The sequence below is a fragment of the Equus przewalskii genome, chromosome 26, assembly GCF_037783145.1.
Source record: "Equus przewalskii isolate Varuska chromosome 26, EquPr2, whole genome shotgun sequence".
In the NCBI taxonomy this organism is placed as follows: Eukaryota; Metazoa; Chordata; class Mammalia; order Perissodactyla; family Equidae; genus Equus; species Equus przewalskii.
Window position 1 is genome coordinate 20,643,907 of NC_091856.1, and position 16,325 is coordinate 20,660,231.

The window sequence follows — 16,325 nt, forward strand, 5'->3', positions numbered from 1 at the left end:
AGGGGGAGACCCCATTGTGGAGATGAGATCCCAGGAGGATCACCGTTTTGATAGTTGTTGATCCCAACTTTGCTCTTCCCTTGAGAATATGGCGAAGCATCTCTCCAATGTCTACATTGACCCACTAGGACCCACTGGCATTTCATGCACCGTGGTTCTCAACATCACGTGGTGCTCAAATTCCAGGTCTGATGCTTCTGCTTGTATCTGGTGGCAGCAAGGACGGGGAGGAGGTCCTGCTACCTCTCTTGAGTTTGTTAATGTCTCCTATCTGAAGTCAGGGGGTAAAGTGAGCAAAACAATTTTTCCCCCATTTTTTGTTTGTTTCCCTTTCCTACCTTCTTCCCTTCATTTTTCCTTTCCCTGTAGCATGATTTAAGAAAAAAGAGCACTAGCTTTAGAAACAGACAGACTGGAGTTCCACTTCTGGCTCTGTCCCAACTGTTTGATGTTAGGAGAGCAATTTCACGTCTCTGAGCCTCAATACGCTCATTTGTAAAGTAGGTGCAGGAGTGCCCACATTGAAGGGTCAGGTTGAGGATTTAAAGAGGTGGCATGTATAAAATGCCAGAGCCAAAGAAAATGCCTAGTAAATACTCATCTTCTCCAAGGGGCACTCTTGTGAGGACTTATGCAGTGGCTGTCCTCCTAGCCCTGACCTCTTTGTCCCATGGAGGCCTTAATTCTGGGAGCTGTGGAGACCTGCTCCACCTCCATGCTCCTCCTGGGACCCAGGGGTTAGCGTCCTTGGATGAGCAGCCACCATCCAGGACAAGTAGTCAAGTGTAGCCTCTGGAAGCCTGGGGTAATGCAGGTAGCACCACAAGCCCACTTGTCCCTTGTATTCCAAGTGAATTTTTCTTGAATATCCTGACTTTCACTTAAATTCCAAGCCCTCTTCACGATGTGTGCAAAATATCCTGCAAACTCACAGCCTTAGAGTCACTTCTGCCAAGGTCCTTTATCAAATGAGCACTACAAGCACAGACAGAACCTACAAAAATGCATGAGGGGAAAAAACACTCTCAAGTTCAAAAAAACCCCTGTAAAATCGAAAACATAAATATTTAATTAAATGGCTAAAAATGCAACATTACTTACATCACCTAGTCAACCTCAACTCAACTCAACCATGTTAGGTGCCCTTGATATTGACTATGGAGTGGAGTTTCTCAAGTAAGCATGCCTTCATCCTATAAAGATGTTTTTAAAAGGCCCACTTTTTACTTCTGGCTCTTGTTGCCTTTTCTATCTCAGTCTTTCCTGTCTATCCTGAGCTTCAAAGCTCAGTCTATTCACTAGTTTCCAGAAGACACCCAATACCATTACACACTTTCTGATTTCTTAGACTTTACAGAAGATAGGGACATGAGCTGGGTAGACACGGAGAGTGGCCACATCCTACAGTGCCCAACAATTAAGCGTCTTACCTGCTCTTAGCTTTTTGCCTCACCGCTTACCTTCTCCTTGCAGGTCCTATAATGATCTCCCTCCATCTAGGACTTCCACATTCTCTCTCCTCTCTCAGGAAGAGACCCTTCCATCTCTCTCAAAGCAGATAGCCAGGCTCTGGATGGTTCAGCTTTACCCCAAGGGTCTTGTCAAGGCATCTTCCCCACAAAAGCAGTCAGCTCCCTAAGAGGAATTCTCATACAACTCCTAGGAAAATGCGCTTTCTTCATCTTTTCACCCTAGTGTTTTGGAGATACCACGGTCTAGGATATCATTGGGTCCGAACCACTACTGGGTGCTGATGATAAACCACTACTCAAATTACTTCTGGGGGCTTGAAGGTCACAGTGGAGGAGAGACTTGTCCAAGATCACACAGCTGCTTATGAGGCCACTTTTTGATGTGAACAATGCTAAGAGCATAGAATAAACACCAATTTCATCTGTTAAATAATTCTTCCAGTCTCCTTCAGCCCCTCATCCACTCTGAATGGTTGCTCAAGCTTTAAGAGTCAAGCCTATTCTTACTTCACGGTTCTTACCTGCTGCCTCAGAAGCCCTTTGGCTTTTTCTAAAGCCTGTCCCTCTATCCAGAACTCCCATCAAACCCTGGAATGCCAGAGCTGGGAGAAGCCTAGGGGTCATCAAGGTTAATCATTTCATTTTGCAATGAGGAAACTGAGGCCCAAGAGAGGAAGACATTTACACAAGGACACTTACGAATTACCACTAACACGGGCTAGAAGGCAGGGGTCCTGACCCTAGAAATGGTGCCCCCTTGCTTGGCATGCTATTCCCACCAATCTGGGGAAATAATCTAACTTGCATCTGCCATTTGCATTCCACGGCCCCTCCTGCATGGCAGGAGTCCAACATTCCAGACCCCTTTCTTCCTCTTCTTAGGAAGTTCTCCATCAATTATCCCTGACTGTGACTGCATCTTAGAACATTATCTTTCCTTTGTGTCTAACATTCAGAATGATAAATGGAGTCCCTTGGTAAAGAAATTGCGAGGTGAGGTGTCCATTCTGGACAGTGGGGAGGGGGTGGAGATGGTGAAATAATATTGTATGAACAATTCTTGATTTCAGGACACTTCACTTGCCCAAATTCCTGATTCCATGAGATTTTCTCTAGACAGCAATTCCTCTTTGGCTGTGCTCATGGGTTAAAGCTCTGTCAGGGGTCAAGAGAGCACTTAGGAGTTAGACAGACCCAGAATGAGCCTCAGCTCTAGTTTGAACAACTTACTTTCCTTTTAGGGAATCTCTTTTCTCACCTACAAAATGGGGTCAATGATGAATTGGGTTACTAGGGAGATCAAGGAGATGGCTCCAATAATTCTTCCTAGGCCTACCTCATGGACTCAATTATAGACAGCTATGGGTAGAATTCCTATCAGATATTTAGGGAAAAACTTGGACAAATAAACAATCAAAATGTAATCTGATTCACCCAGGATGGAGCTGTGAGAACTCAATTTTACTGAGCAAATGACATACTTTCTGGGACTGCCAAGCCCAGCTCATATTTTTTCTCTAACTCCTTGGGATCCCAGGAGCCTGGAAATGTGCTTTCAGGACTAACATTGGCAGAGGATTGCATCCTTCTTTTGATGCCACCATTTCTTCTGCCTCCGCTTCTCTCTCTGACTTTCTCTAGCCTCAGTGCTGGGTGAAGTTCCAGTTGGCTATTTTTGAGAAAACAACCATCCTGAAATCCTTTCTGTCCCCATTTCCTGCCCCAGCTGGCCCAGGACCTTGTACAGAGGCCTCTTTTCTGTTTGCGCTCCTTGTCCTTCTTCCTCTGTAACTTCTGTTAAGGTCGATTTCTTACCAAGAGCAATGAGAGTGAATCTCTTCCCAATTCCACCAGTACTAACCTTTGGCTAATGCAGCCTCCCAAGTGTTTGCTTGTCTTGTTCCAGTTCAACTGGCTGCGTTTTAGTTTTCTCAAAACAATATAGTGGCCGATATCATTTCACATCCTAAAATGTTAGAGCTGGACAGGGCCTCAAAGATGGCTTTGGTTTAGGGCCAGAGAAATTAGGTGACTTGTTCAGGGTCATATGTGGATTCATAATACTTCATACATTTAACAATTGGATATTGAGGGCCTACTATGTGCTTTGCACTAAGCTGGGTTCTGAGGATAAAGAATGAACAAGCCCCTGGCCTTAGGATGCAGGCAATGTCAACACCACATATGAGGTTCTAAGAAAACCAGACCTCAGGTCTCCTGGCGTTTCCCTCCTTGTCCTCTGCTTGATGAGTGAATGAATGAATTTCAATCGTAAAGGCACTCCCAAGAGATTTCATCTTCTGGGTAATCTTTTAACTAAAATTAAAAAATAGGCACACCTCTTTCGACAGTGTTTGTAGTTATTCCTTATTTATTTATTTATATTTAGTGAGGAAGATTGGCCCTGAGCTAACATCTGTTGCCAATCTTCCTCTTTTTGCTTGAGGAAGACTGGTGTTGAGCTAACATCTGTGCCAATCTTCCTCTATTTTGTATGTGGCATGCTGCCGCAGTGTGGCTTGGTGAGTGGTGTGTTAGGTCCTCGCCTGGGATCTGAACCCATTAACCCCAGGCTGCCCAAGTGGAGCACACGAACTTAACGACTATGCCATCATGCCAGCCCCTATAGTTATTTTAATACTCATTCAAGATTGAAATTTCCTTTGGCACGTGTGTGGACAGGCTGAGCAAGTTTACTTTCTTCACTTTAAAAGATGAACAAATGAAAGCTCAGAGTCCCAGAACTTTTTGGAACCCAGTCTCTGACTTCAGCACTCTTACCCTCGGCCAGGAACTCCAGGCTCGGAAGCTCTTCACGTCCTGTCCTGAGTCATGTTCCCTCAGGAAACACAGGTAGAGGAATGAGAAGGGGAGGCGTGAGAGTGACAGAGGCATCAAGGGTCCGTTCTAAAGCCAGTTACTGCTGTGGGCAACCACAGCTCAGTTCTTCTGGGGCACTATGGGAGACAGGGCAGAATATTCCTCAGAGTTATTGCAACTCTGGAAACAGACATGTTAATCTGACATCTCCATCATGGTTGAGTGCTTCTTCTAGGGGCATCGACTCCTCAGTTCTGTGCGCTCGCCCTGCATGCAGGCAGAGTGTGCATCCGTGACCAGAGCAAAAGGTCTCCTGCAGGGTTGCAGGTGCAGTAAGCATCCTTCGGAGTATAGAGGCCAGTGCCAAGAGGATGAGGGCAGGACATGGAAAGCATGTGTCATACCATACTGCCTTGAAAGCCACGTGGTGGATGCAGGGTAGTGGCTACAGCTAGGGCATGGAAACACTGATTCTGCACAGTTCAGAGTCTGCATCTCCTGCATTTTGTCTGTTGTGGGGTGAGGGCATGTCCATGGTCCTGAATCACCAGTTCCTGCTTTAGTGCGGTTCTTCTCTTGATTGTGGCACATGGCTAATTCCTATTTACCCTTTCCCTAGAGTTTACATTTCTAGTTTGCATTTCTCTCTTGATTAACATTTTGCAATTTTTATGCTATCTTGCCACAAAAGAACCATGACTTTCACTTCACAATTTACGATTTGCATAGCTGATATGATGTACTTTTCAGTCCTGACTCTTTTTCCACAGATATTTCATCCTTCCTAGGGGGTTTAGACAGGATGTGTTCCCCATATGTTTTATAAAGCCCCTTCCCCTTAAGCTTTCGCTGTGTCTGGGCACCCCAAAATACTGCCCTCATCACAAAGGCAGTGCAAAAAGTACTTTGTAGTCTCTGGTGTTCTGGAAGCTTCTCTGCTTCTGTGGACGCCAAATGAATCATCCTTCCGTAGCCTCAGCTCCTTTGACTTGATGGAGAAATATCTGTAGTTTGCAGTGTCACAGTTTATCAGCGTGGGATCCTCTGTGGTGTTTACAGACACTAGATTTTCTTGTGCTCACCAGATGAACTTCACTGACACAGGAGGAGAAAGAAGACAATGAGTGGGGAGGAGAAGCAGAGGAAGCCACAGAACTGTACAGTACTCTCTCTTCCTTCCTTCTGCTATATTTCTCTCTGTAGGACTCACCGCCTCCTAGCATACTAAATAGTTTACTTCTTAATATAATTCATTGTATTCCTCGCTATTCCACTAGAATATAAATTCCAAGAGGGCAGAGTTTGAGGTTTTTGTTTTGTGTGTGTGTGTTTTTGTTGTTGTCATTCACTGCTTCGTTCCATCATACAAGAGAGTAGCTGGCACATGGTAAGCACTAACTGGATGCTTGTTGAATGAATGAAGGCTTCTGTGCAACTCATCTGCCCGTTTCAGATCTGCTAATGAAGGCAAAAGGTTAGGAGGAAGGGAGAGCGAGAGGGAGGAAGAGAAGAAGCAAATAAGGAATTTGCCAGTGCTTTTCTGGACACTTCTCATAAATGTTTCATTTTGTCTCCTCATCCCTGTGAAAAGCAGGAGCAGTTGTGTTCTTTCTATAGACAGGAGCGTTGGGGTCTGCCTCTCCCGTTTGGATTTCTCAGAAGAGACAATAAGGGCTCTGCTGAGCACACGTAGCCAACATCCCATTAAAAACAACAACCATCTTTGCAGTTAGACAAAATGGGTTTCAAACTTCCGTTCTGCCTTTTACTAACTATGAGCCCTTGGTCAACTGACTTCCCTCTCTGAGTCTCTATTTCCAAAAGGGAATTGTCACACTAAGAGCACTGTCGTGAGAATAAATGAGATCACGTGTCATAAAGCACTCAGTATGTAGTAAATGTCAGTCTCGTCCCTGTCACTTCACCCCTCCAACCTTCACATCAGACCTTCCAGCCTCCAAATCCGGAACCCTCCCGCTTGCTTCCTGCCCTGGTTGTCAACACCACTCAATAATAACCGGGAGGAAGAGAGTTTGGTTGAGAAACCCATGTTCTGGGCCCATCTCTAATTGTCTTGGGGAGGTTTGGGGCAGGCTGTGCGTCGAAAATATGCGACCTGGCAGTGAAGAGCCCAACTCTCCGTGTTTTACTTTTATTTGTGATGTTCCCCATCAGGCCAGCTTCCCGATGGCAATCAGCACGTCTGCTGGAGCTGGCACGGGCTGCCGGGGAGTGCTGCTCTCTCAGCTGCTTTGGCAAAGCCTCACTGAGCACTGGGGCCTGAAAAGAAAGTCAGACCTCTGGATACCACAATGCTGTCCCTTCCATGCACAAGCAGGGCGAGGAGGAAGACAGGGGCACAGGGCTCAGAGAGGAGTCACACAGCTCATTGAAATCAGAGCTCAGAGTAGATTCTGATAGGAGTTTACACTTCCATTGTTAGGAGGCAAGTCCTTTCAGCTCTGGGCTTGGATGTCCACCTGGCAAAGCAAGGATGATGGATGGAAAGAGCATGAACGTCTCTTTCCTATGTAATATAAGAGGTTCAGAGTCAGGAGTTTTAATTCACTGTAGACTAGGGTAAGTCACTCCCCAAGTTGATCTCCTCTTCTTCATGGCAGCTTCTTGATCTCCCTAGGCTCCTCAGCTGTAAGTGGAAGGGTCCAGAATTCCAGGAGGAACATCCTTTGGTTCTTCACGTTGGCTGAAGTCCTGGCAGCCCATGAATTAGCTTGGCTGTCAGAGGCCACCCCCCTCTGCTAACCCTGCCTGTCTGTGTCCTTCAGGCAACAACAGCCTCCTGACCTGTATGGAGGATGGACTGTGGTCCTTCCCAGAGGCCCTGTGCGAGCTCATGTGCCTAGCTCCACCCCCGGTGCCCAATGCAGACCTTCAGACGGCCCGCTGCCGAGAGAACAAGCACAAGGTGGGCTCTTTCTGCAAGTACAAGTGCAAACCTGGATACCACGTGCCCGGCTCCTCTCGGAAGTCAAAGAAGTAAGTGCAGCCAGAAATATCAACCCACAGTTTCTGGGGAGGAGGAGAGCCCAGTCTGGATGTCTGATTAGAAGGAAGCACTCCTATCTTTGCTGGAGTCAACACCCACCATTCATCACATTCCTGTCCTGTGGGAATCTAGAAGGACATTGTTAATAGCTGCCTACTGGCTGTGTGACCCCAGGCAAGCAACTTCACTCCTCTGGGTTTTTATTTTTCAACAATAAGAAGGGATGATAATAACAGTTACCACACAGGATTGTTGTGAAGAACAAATGAGGATGTGTCTCTAATGTGCTTGCAAAGTGCCTGGCACGTAGTCATTGCTCAGTAAACGATTACTATGGGTATTCATTGTGCCAGCACCCATCAGAACAATCCTGAAGGAAGGGAAAGGACAAGGGCTCACAGAGCTTGAATTTAATTTTAAGCCACATGTAACTGAGAGAATGTCTGAAACTCTTACTTGCCCCCGTAGAAAGAGTTCTGTGAATGAATTTTCCTTCATCCCTACAGACGCCCCCCACCACCCAATAGGACAGGCAGAATGCAAAAGTGAAATGAGAGGCCAGCTGGCTCCAGAGAAAGTTGTGTGTTTTGGTAGGGCAAGGGTCTAGCCATCTGGTCCTTGAGATGTCTCTTCTTTTATCTCTTCCTTGAAGACGGGCCTTCAAGACTCAGTGCACTCAAGATGGCAGCTGGCAGGATGGAGCTTGTGTTCCTGTGACTTGTGACCCACCTCCACCGAAATTCCATGGGCTCTACCAGTGCACTAATGGCTTCCAGTTCAACAGTGAGTGTAGGATCAAGTGCGAAGACAGTGATGCTGCCCAGGTAAGACTCCTTGAACTTGAGATCAGTACTTCAGTCCCTCTCTTATCTGCTTACCAAAGACGGGCTTATATTTTAAGAATCACTTCCTCCAGGAGACTCTCTACAGATGGCAGAATTGTATAATGACAATATCACCGATGCAGAAGTTAAGAAACTGGGTTTTAATTCTCTTCCTTTGTAATCTCTCTCAGCCTCGTTTTTCTTCCTGTAACACCATATTTTATTTGTTAAGAGATTCTTAGCTTTGAAAAATTTTTAGTATGGGAATCCTTACAAAGGAAAGCATATATGGAATCCCAAGGTATGAAATTGATCGGGTTGAGTTATTCTGATAGGATTGACCGGGGCTGTTTTGCCAACTTTCTTCCACCATCACCAACTATGTTGGTCACTGGAGTCCTTACAACCACAAGACTGCCCTGGTCTTGAGACATCAATTGGCTCCTAAAGCATAAAGAGAAAATGAACCACATTTAGACCAGAAGTACAGTTTTGAGAACACTATGGAAGAAAGGGAGACCAGCAGGAGATGGCAAGGTTTGAATTTTATCTGAATCCACATGTAACTGAGAGAAAGTCCAACATTCCTGCCTGCCTTGCTGAGGGAGTTTTGTGAATGAATTTTTCTTAATCCTTATGCATATCCTCCACACCCGATATGAGGATAAGGAACCAAGAATGGAAAAGAGACATGAGAGGCCAGCTGGCTCCAAAGGAGCCTTAAATCCACAAGGACTTCCACCTTGACAGAACCAACCATTTAGGGTTGATAGATACCCCAAACCCCTTGTTTCACAGGTGTGCAAGGATCTTCAGCCAGGTGAGGCCAGAATTCAGTCAATTGGGTCCCAGCACAGGTCTCACCGGCAGTCAGTGCTTCTTGGTCTTTTTTATTGCCCACCAATGCCAGGTACTGCCAAACCCCCAGCCTCACCTGCTCTCAATCCCACTCCCACAGCCACACAATTACCAAGTCCTACCCAGTCTCCCTCCAAGACATCTCCTAAAGCTGTCACCCTAATGCAGGCCACCAACATCTTTCTCTTGGACCCCCGTGAAGCTTCCTGATCATCTCCCTGCATTTATGCCCTTGCTTCTCTGTAGGATGCATTTCAGCCAGAGTGATTTGTTTAGAACATAAATCTTATCATGACAGTTCCCTTGCTTAAGCCCTTTGGGAACCAAGACTCCCATCTCCCTTGGGATAAAATCCCAACTCCTCAGGGTGGCATTTAAGACCTCTCTTCCATCACCAGCGAGATGAGATGATCTCCCTCTCACCTCTGCATTCTCTCCCTTAAAGAGCTCCTCTCACCTTTTCCAGCTGCCTCACTCCTCGTCATCCTTCAGATCCCTCCCCTCCTCCGCGACCCCTTTCTTGATGTCACTTCTACTGTTGGGCTCAGTGCCCCTCCTTGGGATTCCCCCTTCACAGCATTGTCCACACTGCATTATAATTCACTTCACGTTCTCCCCTGGGCTGTGAAATCTTTCACCAATCTTTAATCTTCCCAAGTTTCCAGCACTTGGGACAGTGCCAGACACTTAGTAGGTGCTCAGGAAATGACCTGGTATGACAAAGAGCCATGATGAACATCCAGGCCAATTTTCCAAATGAGAAAATTAAGACTCAGAGAAGTCTCTCCACCACCCAAGGTGACACAGTTGGTGTCGGCTGACTCAGAATCACAATCCACATCCCCCCAGCTGTGGACAGACTGAATCAATAGGCACTGCCTGAAAGTCCTTGATAGTGTACACTCATGGACGTCTGTGTATCACTCCTTCCCATCCTCGACTGCTAGGGAAGCAGAAGCCAGTGCCGGAAGATGCGAAGGCCAGAGATTACTACGGCCTCACGCAGGCTGATCAACTTCCCTCTCACTCCCTTACATAAAACTGTTGCTAACAGTTACCCAAACTGCTGAGCCAAATAATATTCTGGCCGTGGTCGTGCTATCAAACTGAAACCCAGTCTGCCTGGGGCCTGCCAAGTACCTTTCATGGCCAGTTTGTATTTAAAGGAGAGGAAAATGTAAATTTATCAGACGAGTCAAGCCATTCTGTTTGGCAACTGGTGGAGAGGCTAGACGGAAAGGAGCAGGGTATTGCTTGTCGGCTCAAAGAATGAGGGAGCGCCTGCCAAATGGGCGCCTCATACAATTGACGTTTCTAGTTTGTACTGCAAATGAATTTCCTCTACCCTCAGACCAGGGGCCCGAGAGCCAAATCTAGTATTCACCTCAGATCCCCTCTTGCTGCCTGTAAACACAGCAGAAATGTACGGCCCGGAGCGTCTTGAATCAAACAGCTTGCACGGAGCAGAAATTCTTCGCTTTCCAAACAAGTTCCAGATCCTGGCAGGAGAGGACAGGGGCTATTGTAGGGGAAATTCGCATACTCCCTTCTCGCTGCCACTAAAAGCAAACTGACAAATGAAACCTCCACTTCGTCCATTCCTTGGCAGTCAGTATGATGCCGGATCTGGACTCTGAGTTCGAATCCTGCCTCCACCACTTACTAGCGGAAGGACTGAGGCAAGTTATTTAACTCTTTAAGCTTCAGTTTCCTTGTGCATAAAATGGAGGGAAACAATACTACCTCCCTCATAGTTTATTTGTCAGGATTAAATGAGGTAATGAAAACAGGGTATGTCTGTGAGTAACCCGGGGAACTGTGCAGTGCACAGCCTGTGCCACCAGACACGCCAGCCCTAGAAGGTACAAATGAACTAGCTTGCCTTTAAGGTCACTTCCAGAGGAGAGAATCCCTGAAGCTCCATGTGGGCTCTTACAGAACCTGCAAACAAAGGCAACAGTTTGAAAGTTAGCCCTCTGTCAGCAGCTAGCCCCAGAAAGTCAAAGAAGGGGATACCTATCATGCATGAAGCCTAGATGTTGGATGGGAGAACAGTATGAACCATAGAGAAACCTGATTTGTTTTTTCTGTTTGTTTGTTTGCTTGTTTTGGAAGACTGGCCTTGTGCTAACACCTGTTGTCCGTATTCCCGTCCTTTTTCTTCTCCCCAAAGCGCCCAGTACATAGTTCTATAGCCTAGCTGTAGGTTCTTCTAGTTCCTCCGTGTGGGACACCACCTCAGCATGGTTTGATGAGTAGTCCTAGGTCTGCACCCAGGATCCAAACCAGCAAACCGCAGGCTGCTGAAGTGGAGCACGCAGACTTAACCACTCAACCACGGGGCTGGCTCTGAGAAACCTGATTTCTTACTTAAATAAACCAGTAGGATATATAGACTCTAGACTAGCATTGCCCAGTAGAACTTTCTGCCGTGATGAAAATTTTCCATATCTGTGCTGTACAATGTGGTGGCCACTAGCCACGTGTGGCCGTGGAGCCCTCAACATGTGGCTGGAGTGAGCAACTAAGTAGGACATTTTACTTAACTTTAAAGAGTTCAAATTTAAATGTAAACAGCCATACTTGTATAGTGGCTACCATATTGGGCAATTCTGCTCTGGAATTTATAGTGTTAATATCCCTGTAAACCAAGCCAGAGAAGCTTCATAATCACCGCTTTTTGATTTTTAAGTGTTTCCTGGATGCCAAACTGGGGCTGCAGACTCTCTTTCATTTCAACAACTCACAATACACATTGAAGAAGAAACAACATCCCCATTTTACAGATGAGGACAGAAGGATCGGGAGACTGAATTCTTGCCCACGGTGATGAGTTAGGAGGTGGCGGTGACTGACTCCACAGCCCTGCTCTTCTTGCTGCCTCCAGACAGTTCCAGGCCAGGCTAGCATCCCATCCGCAGGCAACTGGGGAGAAGTGCTAATTGTGTCAGCATTTAGTCCCGCTTAGGTACCCTACTGAGCTATCCCAGATGGCAACTCAGGGCCGTTCCGTGTGAGCAGCACTGTGGGGGCTTTCCAGGTGATTAGGGGAATAGTCCCTCTTGGGATGGGGACAGGGTTTGTGGGAGATGCACGCACAGGGGCTGCAGCGAGAGAGGAAGAGGCTAAAAGTGCCTTGTGGACCAAGTAATGCACTTAATGGTGGGTTTCAGCAGCTCAGCAGGAACAGGAAAGGAAGGGAGGGAGTGGAATCAATAGGCCCCCAGTTCATTGCACAGATCACAGCGGGTGGCTGTAAAAGCCTTTCCGCCGCTAGTGGCGTGCAGCTGGCCCCTGCCTTTAGCGGCTCTGCTGTGGACACAGCATAGCTCTCACATGTACAATGCCTCCACAAGCAGGGGCAGCAGCTCTGGGTTGTCAAATGCTTACCCAAGCACCCAGAGCTTCCTAGAGGAAGTCAGAAACATCACAGACTTATGTGATGTTAGAGGTGGAAAGGACCTCAGAGATCCCCCCACTGCAACTCACTCATGTTATAGATAGGACCACTAGAGCCCAGAGAGCAGAAGGGACTTACCCCAAGTCACACAGCAAGCCACCAAATAGAGTCAGATCTTAAACAAAGTCTCAGATCTCCTAACCGAGTCATTGCACAAGCCAGATTTTCTGCCCATCCTTACTCCTGGGCCTGCATGTCATCCTTGTACCTTACTTGAAGGAAACAAAATGCCTGTAAGGGTGTTGGCTGGGAACAGAGGCACACAATTAACAGCAGCTGCAATTTATTGAGCATTTACTTCGTGCTGGTCATCCGGCTAAGTGCTTTACACAGACGGCTTCATTTAAGCCCGACAGTATCTGGCATTACTGTCCCATCTTGTAGATGAGGAAGCTGAGGTTCAGTGAGCACAGTGCTTTGCTCATGTTATATAGCACGGAAGTAGGGGAACTGAGGTGCCTGTTATTACATCAGGATGCCTCCAAAGCTTAACTATTATGTCCTGCCCTGCATGGTTCTGTCTTGCTCTGATGCTGCCACATTATTTTGTTTATTTTCATTTCTACTAAGGAGAAGAAGTCTATTTCTCCCTCTCCCCTCATCTCTCCTCCCCTCCCTCCCTCTCCTCTTCCTTCTCCTTCTCTCCTCACCTCTCCTCTCCCCTCCATTGTAGAAAAGGCACAGAGATTTACAGTCAAGACCCGACTCTGGCATGGGCAGCCTCCATGACTTGGGCACATTGCCTCACCATTCTGGCTGCTGCCATTTCTAAAATGTAGGCAATGGTTGGGTTGGTTCTGAAGTTCCCTTCGAGACAGTACAGCAGAGAGGTTAAGAGCCTTAGCTAACAGAGAGGCCGGTATGTGTGTTAAGTTCTAAATGCTTCACGTAAACTAACTCACTCGATCCATGTGATGTCTCTCTCTCTCACGTAGTGGACTCCCATTTAACATTGAGGAAATTGAGGCATAGAGAAATTAAGAAACTTCCCCAAGTCCACACGGCTAGGAAGTGGCAGAGCTGAAATTTGAACATAGACAGTTTGGCTGAAGTCCATGCTCTTAACCATTGGGGTAGCATCATTTAAAAACTCACTTTTTCACTTCTTAGCTGAGCCTCAGTTTCTAAGTCTTTAAAAGGAATATAATTGCTATTCTGTTTTTAAAAGGATTTTTAAATGCCTTTAAAGCACTTGATACATAATCGGTATTTGATAATATAGTTATTATAGGCCCTGAGCTCTTTGTGGGCCTGTAGAGCTAAAGAGAGTTTGAGAGAGCACAACATGCTCTTTGACAGACATGTGCACAGGCACAGAGAGGCAAAACATTTTGCCAAATGATGCTCAGCCCTCTTGTGAGAGATTTCACCTTAGCATGCAGAATTGTGCATTCAGAGCCAAATACACCCAGTGCGTTTCTTGCCAGTGGACTTCGGTCTTCCCAGATTGGACTCTTAAACATCAGGTCTTCTATGGTTGAACTAGACTTGACATCAAGGATGTATACTAAGGATCTGCACCAAGTCGTAGGCGAGCCCTAACGCACCAAATGCTAGTCCTAAAGGAGGATTTGAAAATCCAGAGAGGCTCCAAAAAGTCTGCAGTGCAGAGAGCACAGGAAGGGCAAAGGAAGTGGGAAGCAAGAGAAGTGTGCAGGAGAGACCAGGTGACCACAAGCCTAGAAGGAAGGACATGTGCATAGTGAGAGATGGGGCTAGGCATGTCATCTGGGTTCCATTTTGGAAGCTCTGGAGTGCCAGCCCATGAGTATGACTTGTTTGGAAGGCTGAGATGTCTTAGCAGAAGGGTGCCATCTTTTACAAGCAGATTTAGTCAGCAGCAGAAATTGCCAGATGAACTGGGCAGGAGGGAGAGAGACTGGAGGCAGCAAGACCAGTGCCTTTGTGCTCCCACTTTCTATGGTGGAGTCTCCCCAGTTTGAAATTCCCTGAACAGATCTAGCTAGTTCTAATACATTCTCTGCTGCAAACTGAGCTCCCCAGCCAGCTCTGGCCCACATAGTGCTGAGGTCTGCAGCCCTTCAGCGGCTGGAGGCCAAATGCATCATAGGCCCAGGCCAAGGATCCAGGAAATTGGGGTCAATTTCTACTCCCTCGAGGGCCCTGCAGAATCATGAGGCCTGGGGTCTGGGGCTCCTGGAGGGAGACTCAGGGTTCTCTGAAGCCACATGAAGCTGTCTAAACTTTCCCTGAGCTCACACAGAACTTCTAGGGGTGGACTCTGCAAATCCTCTTGCAGCTGCATGTTTGGGATGGGCCACCATGCTCCCATGCCACAGAGGTTTCCACTGCAATTGGACCGTCCTTGTGCTGGCCCATGAGAGGTCCAGAGAGGGGCCCGCTTTCTCTTCTGAATCCTGTCTCCTTGCAGCTGTTTTCTCAGACAAGAGACCTTCATCCTGCATTAGTCCTTTCAAAGAGTTTACTCATTTCCTCACACACGCACTCATTCATTTATTCCCTCATTCACTCATTTCCTCCTTTACTCACTTTTCATTTATTTCCTCATCCACACATTCATTCTTCTTGTTTATTAAACAAATTCATTCCATAACTCCCTACGTATTCACCCCATCTTTGTTAAACTGTTCTTGAATGAATAAAAATATCTATTAAGTGATGAATGAATGAACCAGGTGGCCAGGATCTATTAAACATTGTGGAAGGCCTTGAGGATAGGGAGATGAATAGGGTACCTTGAGGAGCACATCATCTAGGTGGGAGCAGACGATAAATAAAGAGACAGAATGTGCCAGAGACCTTAAAGTAGTACGCTCTGTAGAATTGGGGCATCATTAGGACAGGATGGTTTGTGCCAGATAAGGCATTTGGGCAAGAGGGCAGGGCAGATAAGGTATTTGGGTGAAGATGCATAGCAGATAGAAGGAGCAGTGAGTACATAAACATGGCGGTATGAAATAGCATATGGTGCATTTGAGAATGCAGGCAATTTAAACTGAAGTTCAAGGTTGGTGGTGGTGCTGTAGGGAGCAAGAAGCTGGAGAATTAGCAGGGTTAAGGCTGTGAGGACTCTAGAGCCCAGACATGGGAGTTTGAATGGAAGCTGAAGGGTATGAGAGCCATTCCATAGGTTTTTGCACTGGTGGAGCACGGTCAGCTCCTCTGGCTTCATGCAGAATTTCTCTTCTGATCATAAACTTGAAGAGGGAGAGAATATACACAGCTTGTTCTCAGATAGATGGACCCCCTGTGCAGAAACCACCCATGGTTCTCCATCTCCAAGGGGTACAGTCCAAACTCCATCAGCTCACATAAGTCCCCACACCTGATCTGCCTTCCCAGCTCATCCTCCTCTGTTTCTCCCCGTGGATCACAAGACCAGAACCACATGGGGGCTCTGTTTTGCGGCTCACCCACTTCCTTGCATTTGCACATGTCCTTTGGCCTTCCAGAAATGTCCTTCCATGCCTGTTCTGCCTGTGATTCTATGCATCCTTGAAAACTCTTTTCCATATATCACCTCCTTATATCACCTCCTTTAATAGGTCTTCGCTGCTTGTCCTCTCACAACCAGTTACTCTCCCTGTGTACTCACAGCACTGTCACCGAGCACAGTGACACTGACGTGGCTGGCTGCTCACATGACTGTCTCTCCCACTGGCTCAATGGGGCAGATACTGACTCACTTTACTTTTGGACCCCACAGAGCTGGGCACAGAGTGGGCACTAAGAAATGCCCTTGAATTCAGGGGCAGTTCTGAAATTCCTGTAGACCTGGACTTGCCATTAGAATCTTAGACATTGAAAGGGTGCTCGGAGAAAGGACCACGTCTGAAGCTGCATTTGCCCGCCACTTTGCAGAAGATTGAGAAACTGTATATTGCCTATTTTAAAGAATTGGG

At 46.8% G+C, this 16,325-nt stretch overlaps 1 protein-coding gene and 1 long non-coding RNA gene across 2 annotated transcripts in view; one reads left to right on the plus strand and one right to left on the minus strand.

Annotated features, from left to right (window-relative positions):
- Nucleotides 1-16,325, plus strand: part of PAPPA (pappalysin 1) — a 236,698-nt gene that overhangs the window by 187,769 nt on the left and 32,604 nt on the right. Inside the window, exons 16-17 of the mRNA XM_070596239.1 lie at nucleotides 7,079-7,289; nucleotides 7,952-8,123. Of these exons, the coding sequence (XP_070452340.1) occupies nucleotides 7,079-7,289; nucleotides 7,952-8,123 (383 nt within the window). The remainder of the gene's footprint in view (nucleotides 1-7,078; nucleotides 7,290-7,951; nucleotides 8,124-16,325) is intronic.
- Nucleotides 8,118-16,325, minus strand: part of LOC139079699 (uncharacterized) — a 71,226-nt gene continuing 63,018 nt past the window's right edge. Inside the window, exons 2-4 of the long non-coding RNA XR_011533555.1 lie at nucleotides 10,864-10,922; nucleotides 10,366-10,480; nucleotides 8,118-8,567 (exon numbers count right to left, since the gene is read on the minus strand). This is a non-coding gene — a long non-coding RNA (uncharacterized lncRNA). The remainder of the gene's footprint in view (nucleotides 8,568-10,365; nucleotides 10,481-10,863; nucleotides 10,923-16,325) is intronic.